At 39.4% G+C, this 11,765-nt stretch overlaps 3 protein-coding genes across 3 annotated transcripts in view; 1 reads left to right on the forward strand and 2 right to left on the reverse strand.

Annotated features, from left to right (window-relative positions):
• LOC134176344 (CUB and sushi domain-containing protein 3-like) overlaps nt 1–1,465 on the reverse strand; it is an 11,812-nt gene extending 10,347 nt beyond the window's left edge. Inside the window, exons 1-2 of the mRNA XM_062643015.1 lie at nt 1,304–1,465; nt 34–141 (exon numbers count right to left, since the gene is read on the reverse strand). Coding sequence (XP_062498999.1) covers nt 34–141; nt 1,304–1,465 — 270 coding nt within the window. The remainder of the gene's footprint in view (nt 1–33; nt 142–1,303) is intronic.
• A 3,788-nt stretch (nt 1,466–5,253) lies between these two features.
• Nucleotides 5,254–8,702, reverse strand: LOC134176180 (uncharacterized). Its single transcript, XM_062642864.1, has 4 exons — nt 8,498–8,702; nt 7,158–7,716; nt 5,751–5,894; nt 5,254–5,610 (listed from the first exon to the last, which is right to left on the reverse strand). Exons 1-4 carry the CDS (start codon nt 8,666–8,668, stop codon nt 5,384–5,386), a joined length of 1,101 nt encoding a protein of 366 aa, XP_062498848.1. The 5' UTR covers nt 8,669–8,702; the 3' UTR covers nt 5,254–5,383.
• Nucleotides 8,703–10,006: 1,304 nt separating this feature from the next.
• Nucleotides 10,007–11,709, forward strand: LOC134176346 (uncharacterized). The gene is made up of 5 exons (XM_062643016.1): nt 10,007–10,119; nt 10,487–10,600; nt 11,004–11,128; nt 11,479–11,513; nt 11,581–11,709. The coding sequence occupies exons 1-5, from the start codon at nt 10,076–10,078 to the stop codon at nt 11,707–11,709; spliced, it is 447 nt and encodes a 148-aa protein (XP_062499000.1). The 5' UTR covers nt 10,007–10,075.
• Nucleotides 11,710–11,765: the final 56 nt, after the last annotated feature.

Raw genomic sequence — 11,765 nt, forward strand, 5'->3', positions numbered from 1 at the left:
TTCTGGTCGTCAAAAACGAATGTACTTACGTACCTTAGAGTTGTCCGATGTGTTTCCTAGTAGTGGCTCTTCGTCAATGCCCCAGCTGCTGCTGCGATGTTTCTCTGCTGTATGGATTGGACGCAGTGACGAAAACCACGCCTACAAATTTACACCCGCAACACACTAGCAAAACGTCATTGCTTGCTGCAGTATACGTACGTAACATGCGGCCATTCGTTTCTGGTGTTTCTGAAATACAAAGTTCCTTTACGTAAGTTAGGTTGATATGAGTTGGAAGACTGATCGACCTGAGGGATTGGTAATAGTAAAGCTTAGATGTTTGCCATACACCTACACCGGTATTTCCGGTCACGTAGTCGAGGGAGAGGTCATGCGATCAGAGACACGGTAGACTAGCGGAAGCCAGACCAAACAATGCTACTAGTGTGAGTATTGCGCAATGACTGTGGTTGCATGAGGTTGCAGTTACTTCAACACAATATTGTGACAACAGATCGACAGTAGAGCGGAAAGATTTCTAACACTTCAACACGGAAGTGGCTAATGAGGTTGTGATTGCAACAATTGTGGTCCTTACGTCGATCCTAGGAGTGCAGTAGCAAGCTGACAAAATGAGAACGGGCTTAGCGCACGCTAATGGGTGTGGCATTCTAACGTGCGTTATCACATATTTACTTCAAACGGTTACCTTCTTACGCTCATATTTCTGTGTTTTCCAAGTTTGAAACAAGCCCAGTATCAACTACGTGTTCAAATATTTCTAGATATACGCAGTCTATGTTCACAAACGGAAACAAACTCAATGGCAACTTCTCTAGCGCTTAATTAAATCGGTAAATTCTTTATGTACGTGAAGCGTCATCAGGTGGTTTAGTCTGCCTTGACGAATCGTAGAACGGAGGTATGTCTTTACTCTCCGCAAAGCACTAAAGGACCGCTCACTAGTAGTATTTGTGGCGGGCACAACTAGTACAAGCGTTACAACCCTACACACTTATGAAATGAGCAGCTTCTTAGATGACGAAAAATTTGTAAAGGATTCTATGACACTTGAAATGCTATGCGGCATATCTTCAGAAGGATAGTCAACTGCTAAAATTTGTAATTGACACCTGAGTGTGGACTTGGAGAAGTCATCACCATAGAAATCACAGACAAAGTTCAACTCAGCCTCAATTTCTTTGCCTCTGATAGCTTTTAATAGAAGTCCTCGCAAATTCTTGTATGTATTGTAGGCCATCTGGTCAAATCGAGACTTAATGCAGTTGGTCTCTAAATCTAGGGATTCCAAATAGTGTACTCTGAAATGGTCTTTAGAAGAATCATAATGATCAGCAACAGACGGTCCGTCTTCAATCCGTCTGACAACCTTTCTCTTTCTTGGAACAGTTGGTTCTCCCAGTTCGAAAGAACTTCTCTCAATTTTCAAGCTGTTTCCAGAACAGCTGATAACTCTCGTCATTTCGCAATGTCTGTAGCGTTGCAACAGTTAACCCTGCTAATTCTTTGCTCTCGGATGTAGATAACTCATTATGTTGCAGTTTTCTGCTAAGGTTATCTGTGTGTCGTAAAATGTGTTCTCCTAGTTTAACACGGAGGAATGTAAAGCAGGGCATCTGAGAAGCAACACCCCTTATTATATTAACAGCTTCAAAGTCATTCGTACTTTCCAGGCTCTCTTCTCACAGCTGGGTTAACACTTGCCAGTTTGATATAATACTATGCAATGGATCGGCCCGAACAGTCCACCTAGTTGGACACAGAACTCTAACACTTCCACGATCATTACAAGCAAGTTGTAATTTTAACCGTTGAAAGATAGCATCTCGGCGAGAAAAATACTTAATCAGTTTGTTGATTTTGTGGGCTGTGTCCACAGAAGACTTCATTAATTTGAAGTTTTTTATAGCATCAGCAGTTGCGAAATTCAGAGAATGACTATTATAACAATGCATGTAGATAGCTCTTGGCTCCTCTCTACGTATCTGACTTGCAACGCCATTCCTAACTCCACTCATGTTACTTGTTTCGTCATTACACTGACCTCTACATTTCATAACAGACAAATTTAATCTACACAGTGTGTCTTTAATGACAGAAACAAGTGAGTTATAACGGGTAGATGCCACGTCATATAGACCTATGAAATCCTCATGCACAGTGAAGTCCCTGGTATCTACCCATCTAAGAACAACAACCACTTGCTCTTTGCTAGCAGAATTCGTTGCCTCGTCAGCCATTATAGCATAGAAAGGAGAAATGAGCAGGCGATCAGATACACCTCTTAGTACTTTCACTGCCATAATTTATCAAATCATTTTGCATTTCGGGACTCGTGTACTTTTTGCTCGTTTCTTCATCCAGTCAATGACTTTAGAATCGTCCTCTCCACGCAGTCTTAGCAATTGATTAAATTTGCTGTCACTCTCATCTCCGCCACCTCTCAACGCACAAGACTGCCTAGCTAAAAAATCTGAGTTTAGAGATTATCTTTAGCAAGCACTGACCGTTGTCATGCTTCTCTCTTTTGTGTGCTAGAGACAATGAGTCACCTATCTCTCATTTTCGCTGGAAGAGTCAAGGTCTTTTCTACAGATTCTCTATGGCTGGAAATTGTGTCACGATCACGAAACGCACAAGTGGCATTTTCCAATTGTGAAATCCTTTGGCAGTGAAAGCCTCGTCGTATTGTCTAGACCACATCTTGAGTTCCTTGATGGCTTTCAAGCATGTGTGACAGAACACGCTATCAGTGGATTCACAGTAATGGAGCCACTTCCATCTTTCAAACTAACCGGGCTGAAAACTTCTCTTCATTGTAGCTGTGATATCGTACTCCCGCTGTGGAAAGTAAAAACTTGGAGGCTAGTGGGGGTCTCTTATTGGGGCAAGTCACTAGCAGCGTACTTGGATAGCGTCATCAAAGAGAAACTCTCACTCTCTATCAATATCTGCAAGTCCTGAAGATGGAGAAATTATACGTCATCTCGCACGTGGTAGCAACGATAATCCGGGTCACTTCCGTGAGGGTTACGTTCCCGTATACGAAGTAACAGTATATCTGCCCGTTCTGTAAACTAAGCCGTGATGTAGTGAAACAGACGAAAACTTTTATCAGATGAATAATGAATTGATATCATTTAATCACATAACTGTTAACTGGAAGTTTCAAGAAATCGTCGACAGACGAAAGTACAAATTTAAAGTATTGCCCGGGCCATGGCCAGGGCAGCCGGGGCAGTCCCTACGACTCTGCGAGTCACCGGCGTAGAGTGTTCTTCAAGGTTGGCGGGGTCCTCAAGTTTGAAGATCGCAAACCAAGCCCATTTCTCAAACGCAAAGCCACGCCTATTGTTTACTTTCCGGCTCGCAGTTGTAGAGATCTAATTAAATTATTATCAATTTTAGGTTACAAATATACTGTGGGACTGAGTACCGTCAGTGTGCGTATAAAGGAGTGGAAACATTGTTACCGTCTGTATCAGAAAAGTTATAACGACTCGCTGCGATCGTCAATATTAAATGGCATCTCGATGACAATAGAATCTAGAAGACCAATTCCGAGCAAACGACGTTGACCAATTTTAGCATTTCGTAGTCTAGCAAGCAATATAGGTCGACTAGCTATAGTTTTTAATTACTAGATAGAATAAACCTGTGGAAAAGGTATCGTGGAGTGCAACCAAATTATTAGGTAGATGAGCCGCATGAGATTCCATTCTCCGGTCAATCTGGTTATCGACCCTAATTAGCTAGACTTACTTGAAAAAAGGAATTGATCTATAGGCTTCTGCATGCCTTTTTGATGCGGTCTTCTTTCACTCTGCCATTGCTGGATAGTGAAGTCTTCAATAAGTGATGGTCATGCGACTTCTCGACACTGGTTTTATCATACTGAAATGATGATTTGTATTGTCACAGAGATATGGTTAACGTCGTCGTCGATCGTCAACATACTACTCTGAGATTAAGCGAACTGCCATTGTTTAGCAATAGTTCTGCTTGAAGCGAAGTGACACACCCTAAATGTTTGGGGCTATATTCTCCCCCCCCCCCCCCGACACTACGCCGGTGATATATATTCTCCCAAAATTAATTATCTGCATCTTTATAACCGTCGTGTAGACAAAACATTACAGATAAACACCAAATAGTAGCTACAGATAAAACTTCTATATGTTCAGCTATCATTCGCGAGTTGTATTGCCACAGTTTTGCAGACAATTGTTCATGTATGTTAGTCATGGTAGCTTTGCTAAAGTTTGACCTGTAGACATAGTAAACTCTCTGGCAATGGACTTCAGCTGTTCTAGACTATGGCCTGACCAGACTCCTTATGTATATCTCAACAACTAGAGGATCGAACAAGCAGCCATAAAATGAAACATTGGAGTAGTGGCGTTCATTATTCTCCAATTCCCCAGCTTGAGCTGCTGCACAATTGTTTACAGTCGCCGTTATGACATATGATGAAGAAAACTGAATTTTGCATCAAATTTGGCAGCCTTTCTGTTAGAGAATTAAAAAACGTCGTCTGGTCTGTCATATATATAAAGTATATATACATATATATATATATATATATATATATATATATATATATATATATATATATATATATATATATATATATACACATATATATTCACCGAATCTTCGGAGGCATGGGTAGTAGAATTACACTCGCAAAACGAAATGTGTGTACGCATAGACGTAGTATTTCGTTTATATTTCTCTTTTCGATCTCTGCGATCTCACACCTCATTTCTTCTACACCCGCCATTCTATTGCTTATCTCCTAATAACAATCATCAAGCAAATTTAATACATAACGTTTGAACAAGCAATCGCATCATGAAAAGCTATCACGTGATAAGCTAGTCACGTGATATAATGTGTCATTATATAGGCCACTCTTCGCCTTGCCGTAGCAACTTTGTTTCCGGTCATTGAACCCTACAGATAATCACGTTCGTCCGCTACGAAAGGCAAAGATGGCCTAGCGTCGAAGGAGACACCAGGAATGAAGCCAGCTTTCAATGTTGTTTTGTGTGTCCAAAATTCTGGAGCTGCCAAAGACTGTGCAAGAAAACAGAAACGAGATAATAGCTACAACATAAAAGTTAAATTGAGTTTGCAGGTTTTGTTGGTGGCATCCATACTTCGCGGCGATGAGACGCGCGGTCTTTAATAAATTAATAAAATCAAGATTGTATTCACGTGCATGTGTTTACTGAAACGTCTATTGCATATGCAGAAATTTGAGATGCAATTGATTTGCTACTGAATTCTTCGCCTCGCACAACAGCATTTAAATCATAAGACATGCCTTGCATGCACCTGTCTGCAGAACACATTGTTGTTGGCTAAATTGAGTCGATTAGTCTAGAGACTTGCATTGCCATGGAAAGATATCCGGATCGCAGTTGCACAAGGCTTGACATTTGAAACCGTCATAGTGGAAATACCACAACCCATTTATGTTCTCTATCTGACATTCGGCTGATTCTTGATGTTCCTGTTCGACGTAGCTGAGAAAGCACACTTCATGTTCGTTCAACAGTCGTCCTTCTTGATGAACTATTTGGAGACCTTTCATGTTGTTTACTAAATACAAGGTTAGTAATAACAAAATCACGCGACTATACAATAAGTATCGATAAAAATAAAATTAAATCACATAAATATTTAAATCAATAATAATTATTCAAAAGTATCTGAAATTAAGAGTCAGTTAAATTGCTTACATCTCTTGCTGTAGCAACGTCCTGTGCAGTCGCCTTCAATTTGCCATTCACCGCTGTCATTACCAAATCTACATGCGCTCTCAGCTGCCGTGAATTCCATTTCTCCCGGAAAGCACATAGGAGCACTGCTTTCCCCCCTGAATTCTGTCAGACGATACAAAATTCAAAGAGATACCTTTATTGCACAGTTGCTTTTGGCAAAAACTTTACAATTTGTTAAATAATTTTCTGTTTTTGAGTTAATTAATTGCTTATCAAATAAAGTAAATAAAAAATATTGAAAAATGTACTCTTTTCTCACGTAAACGGTTATCGATTATTTAAAGTGGCAATATTTTTTCTTTTATTTCAACATTCACTGCAAATATCTCCAAATAGGATGAAGATTCTGTAGCTAATCAAAAAAATTCGAATGTCATGGCAATCACCAGAGATATAAATAATCAAAACGACATTAGAAATATTTGAGATAACAATAATAAAAGTTTAATGAATAGACGTAACATACAGCATAAAATTAATAAATATCATATTGCTGAACACACATTATTACGACCTATTATTTAAATACATACCAAATTTGTAAATTCAAATTGATAACTATAAGATGCCAAGTTAATCGTCTTGATTGGCAGAGTTTCAAATTAATTAAGATAAAAGATACGTTATTAGTTAACACCTAATACAGTGCTTTTGCTTTACAACATTTGAAGTATTGCTTGGCATGAGGCAGTAAAGCAGTAATAGAAGATATATTTACACATGGTCCAGCTACATGTCGACGTTCTGAGATAATATATCACTATGGTGCAATTCCTCTAATTAGAATCTTGCTTGCCGATTTTTTTCTCTATTGTTTAATTAATTAATAAATAATGAAGACGTAAATTCCTGCATGTATACATACTTAAACCATTCATACGTTTCTAAATTTGGTATTTGAGAATAAAATTAAAATTAAAATTAAAATTTTAAAATAGTGAGCATATTGGGATTTAAAAAATTTATTTTAAGTTTATATATTATTAGTGCAGTTTTATAAATATAAATAAATCATTTAAATATATAACAGAACTATATGGACGGAACACTACAGATAAACACCACTACAGCATTAGCTACAGACAAAACATTTTTGATATTTATGGTTATGGTTGGAAAATATCCTGGCTACTCTATTGATTTTGTAAACAATTAAGAAAACCTGAAGTCAAGGTATAAGCAATTTTTATATATAAATATCTAAACTCTATTAAGTATAAGTCATATTCAATGGAGATAGCAGCATTTTGATGTCCAATTCGTCAGAGATTACATTATTATTTGTCATACTATAATTTGTCGTAAATCAATTATACATTTTATGCAACTACATCAACCAAGCAAATATTATCGAAAACTCTCTACCTGGATTGATCACTGTGTACTCCAGTTTGTCAGCATTATAACAAGCCGCTTTGCATTCACATCCTTCTCCTACTTCCATTACCCATGTCCTCCACGGCAAGTTTTTTCTCCTCGGAGGTTTGATTGTAGAGTAAGACTTTACAGTGCATCGCAGTGGCTTGCCTGCCTTTGTTCTCTTTACTCCAACTATTACGCAAACCTGATTGGGAGGTCCACAGTAAGGAATGTTAATCTTTCCTTCTGTAGCCCAATCAGTAATGCACAGCTGCAAATTTTGCAATCCTTGTTCATTAGTCCATTTCAATGATCCACATGTACCGAGAGGAAACTTTGAATCGCACTGGGAAGTATCAAAACTCTGACGTGGAGACCAAATTGAATGTTGACCTTCCACTGATATTGTTGTGTCTGAAATCGATTGACAAAACATTGACGAAAACATAACGTTCTTGTAGTACATCAAGTCGAATCTGTTGCAGGAGTGGACGTAAGAGTATTCGGCAAAAATTCCCATATTTTTGATGACGTCATTTTCCTTTTTGTTTTGACTTAAATATTTCTAAACAAAAGCTCATGTAATACTATAATATTCTGTTAGATATTTGCCCTTAACTACGCGTAAGGGGCGGTTGCGTGTGTGTGTGTGTGTGTGTGTGTGTGTGTGTGTGTGTGTGTGTGTGCGTGCGTGCGTGCGTGTGTGCGTGAGTGCATGGTGTATTATCCTATTTATAAAATTAAAACTTGTTCGCAGTCAGCTGACATATGACGTTTCGAAGTTAATTGAAAATATACAAGCATTCAATACAGAAAACTAATTCTATTTATTAATTAATAAACCGTAAACCAAGATCGATCGTATACTGTACTGAACACATAGTTTCGACAGAGTTGCATCATATGCGGCTCTATATATAGTCTTGTTTTGAAGAAGTCAAACTATACTTTCATTTTTGTCTGCGTGAACCCACTGTAATCAAATTACCATCTCACGCCTAGCACATTGGGTGTGATATCTAGGTGGCTTTCTCGCCAACAATTTCTCTACATTTGTGAACTAAGGTTTAGATGGTTTGGTCGACGCAGAAAGACGGCAAAGTGCTATATGCTTTGCAGCAAAATTGCCAGCCCCACCCTAACAGGTCAACTAGGGTATTCCCCTAAATACAATATGCATCCTTTTTGAAACCTCTACTTCCTGACTTCTTGCTGTTCGAGACCTAAAATACTATATAGCTTGCTCAAACTATTATCATCTAGAGTAGTACAAAATTGTGTAGTACAGTAACATTTTTATAAATTAAAAACTTATTGTATATAGACAAACACTGTAGTAGACTGACCTGCTTTTGCCTTCGCCCATCTGTGTCCGCTACTGAAGACAAATTGGTGTTTCTCAAGCATTGTTCAATTTGAAAGTTGCTGCTGCTGGATACGGCATGGTTTTGAGCAAAACATTGGATGAGGAAAACAAGAACGATGACGGCAAACGTTGCACTCGACAGCAATCCCATATCCTTCTCTTGTGTCTATAGTAGAGCTGTACTGCGATTTAATCGTATTGCACTCTGCGCGGCTCTTTTATGGAGGAGTAGTACGTTTGTCCCCGGGAACGTCCAATGGCTCACGTGCGGAGTGATGCAATGCCTCGTGATGGCACAACGTCATACAACACGAGACTATAATTCCGTTACTAGGACATCGAACATCCTGTTGTTTGCTGTAGCTACAAAGCCTGTTATATTTTTATCTATCTTCGTTACCGTGGCAACTTCGTTTTCCTGTCATGTGACCGTATGCTTAATCACTCCACCACGTCAGGCGAAGATGACCTAGCGTCGACAATCTAGCAATGCCGGGACGATTGGTAGCTGTGGTAAATTAACCTGTACAGTGATGCATGTCTAATACTAGCCTACCAGATAGGAGTAGGAACCACGAGGGCCACGGGGCTATAGTCTCCAATCAGAAGACTTTGTTAACTATGCATAAAAAAGGTAATCGTAGAAACGAGCTGCAAGTGGAAGAAAACGATTAGCTAACTAAACGACAGTGCAAAAACTTGCGCGCAGACGTTCTGGGTACGCGGGGCGACAGTTGCCGCGCACTAAGGTTTGGCCCCCAACCTGAATGACATTACTACACCATTGCCTACTGCATGCTGCGAAAGCCACACGTCATCAAATTACTGACAGGAGATCAAATTTTTAATTTTTGATCGTAGAAGGCGGACTATTTTTTGAGTTTGCAAGGTCGAGTAGCAACTCTTACCTAGTGCACTAGTTCTATACGAAATCATTAAGTTTGCACTTACAACGTTGGAAATCTTGCATGCTCTAAGACGTAGGTTCCTAATCAGCAAAATCATAAGTGTTAATTTAGTGATTTGATACCGTTTTGCAAACGGTAGGCGTGGTTCCCTGACGTTGCACCTCCCACAAACCGTAACTCGATCCACGCTTTGCAACCACATGGTCGATATTCTGCTTCGTCTATGCTGGTTGAAGAAACAGTTAGAACGAATCAATGCACAACGTACACCCTACTCGAAGTACACCTGACTCGTATTGGTGTTGAAATCAACTTGTGAATTGGCACTCGGCACGTTCACCTTCAGTAGGGTAGTTCTTGAATCTTCTGTGGTGCAATTTTTATTTCTTTTAGTAGTTCTGAAGAACGATTTCCAGAAGAGTGAGAAGAATCGGCTATGTTATATACGTTTGCTATAAATAGTTCTAAGGTTGCACAGGTATCAAGCCAATGGCTAGCTAGAACGGTGACATAAGGTAAATCCCCTTTCTCCCTCGTAACGTAATCTGGAGAACTGCGCAATCGCGTACGTAGCGTCATGCATAGCATTGTAGTAGTACAGTTTAGGCCTCTCATTGGAAGAAACCAGCGAAACGAGCTTACACAGCAATATGAGCTACACTGGAAGCACGAGAGGGCAACAAAAAAGTCCAGAGTGAGTTACACACTGTCTGTACGATACTATAGCTAGTGTCGTGATTGCATGCTCTAGCAGCTGCAAATAATCGACAGAAAAAATTCGCAAGCGTCGTGTCGCAGACTCTCTTCGTTGTTCCCCGCTTAGTTTGTCTAGTTACGAATGACGCACGCGCAAAAACGAGTTCAGACCGACCGTATCGATCTCGCCACTCAGTACGTCACCTTACCGGTAGAGATAGAAGATGTACGTACAGAACCTCTCGAATATTTCTACTAATTACAGTTTGTACATGCCTCTACACATCACTGTCAGCTCTAGTCTACACAGTTGACACCCTAGTAGTGACAGCATAGTTTGTGATCACACTTTCACTTTGTGACAGATCTGGCCATGGAATAGATTGGTTGGATGGCCTAGTTGACTGGCTGACCGACACAATGGAAAGTGTTGGAGACAATTCTCGTTGCACTGTTGGGATATCGACGCTGTTGGGAAGGTATGCTAGTGACATGGTAGTCAAATTTAACGTTAACCCTCTACATTATAATGCATCAGAATATTGCATGGCTTCTGCATGTCCAGATTCCTTGAAAACGTTCTTCTAATTAAGTCACATCTACAGTACAGTATCTATACATACTTTAACGTTTTAATGAAACATTTATTGATGGTTTCTTTCAATATTAAAATTTGTACAATACATCAATCTTAATGTAAATTTTTATGGCATGTACGTTACAATTCAATGTTTTAATTTACACAGTTTGCAATTGAACAATGGCAATTACGGGTAATACTTTCATGGGCCATTTACATCAATTATGAATGATAATTACTAGTTTGGTAACAAGTGTACTACTTCGATCCAGAGTGACATTTTCACTGATGTTTGCTTGTAGGCTCTCTGATTGGCTGAGATGTGTGGCAAGTGGTGGCTTACTGGTCAATGGAGACGTCACAACTACATCTTGTGATGAAAAAGTTGAGGACAACCAGGGCCATGGTTTTGGGTCAAGAAATCAAAGTGAGATGTTTATAATAGCTTTATAGCAATTTTCATTCAAATGTGATACGAATTTGTAGATTTATGTACGTTTGTATGTATATGACTGTTGATGCAGTCATACAGGGAGCTAGATGTTGCATGAAAACATTGTGCAAACAGGAATTAGACAGACAGACAGACAGACAGACAAAACACCCACACACACGCACGCACGCACGCACGCACGCACACACACACACACACACACACACACACACACACACACCGCAGTGGCAGTAGATCAAAACTCCTGAGTTTTTACTGTAATATACTTGTATACAATATGTTACCATTTTTGCAACTGTAACTGAATAGTTGTTGCATTCTAGAAGAAACTGTGAGAATACAAAATGCAGAATATGAAGTTGGTCAATCTATTCAATGGCTATATATAGATGCTGTTTCTAATTTTGAATTATTGTACGTTATAGGTGATGCAGTGCACAGAATGCCTGGAAGTTCTTGCAATGCAGTTGCAATATTTGCTGTTTCCAAAGTTAACCAGACAGGTATATATGTTCCAGTCTGTAAGCAATAATGTCTGGGCAAGCTGTGTGTAGTGTGTGTGTGTGTGTGCGTGTGTGTGTGTGTGTGTGTGTGTGTGTGTGTGTGTGTG

Source organism: Corticium candelabrum, chromosome 2 (genome assembly GCF_963422355.1).
Source record: "Corticium candelabrum chromosome 2, ooCorCand1.1, whole genome shotgun sequence".
NCBI classification, from domain to species: Eukaryota; Metazoa; Porifera; class Homoscleromorpha; order Homosclerophorida; family Plakinidae; genus Corticium; species Corticium candelabrum.

Excerpts from the sequence above, each read along its gene's own strand:
- LOC134176180 (XM_062642864.1), bottom strand. The coding sequence starts at position 8,668 with ATGGGATTGCTGTCGAGTGCAACGTTTGCCGTCATCGTTCTTGTTTTC. Across the intron at positions 7,717-8,497 it reads ATGGGCGAAGGCAAAAGCAG|AAATATTTAAGTCAAAACAA; the intron begins GTCAGTCTACTA and ends GCTTTTGTTTAG. Across the intron at positions 5,895-7,157 it reads GTACACAGTGATCAATCCAG|AATTCAGGGGGGAAAGCAGT; the intron begins GTAGAGAGTTTT and ends ATCGTCTGACAG.
- LOC134176346 (XM_062643016.1), top strand. The coding sequence starts at position 10,076 with ATGAGCTACACTGGAAGCACGAGAGGGCAACAAAAAAGTCCAGA. Across the intron at positions 10,601-11,003 it reads ATATCGACGCTGTTGGGAAG|GCTCTCTGATTGGCTGAGAT; the intron begins GTATGCTAGTGA and ends GTTTGCTTGTAG. Across the intron at positions 11,514-11,580 it reads TACAAAATGCAGAATATGAA|GTGATGCAGTGCACAGAATG; the intron begins GTTGGTCAATCT and ends TGTACGTTATAG.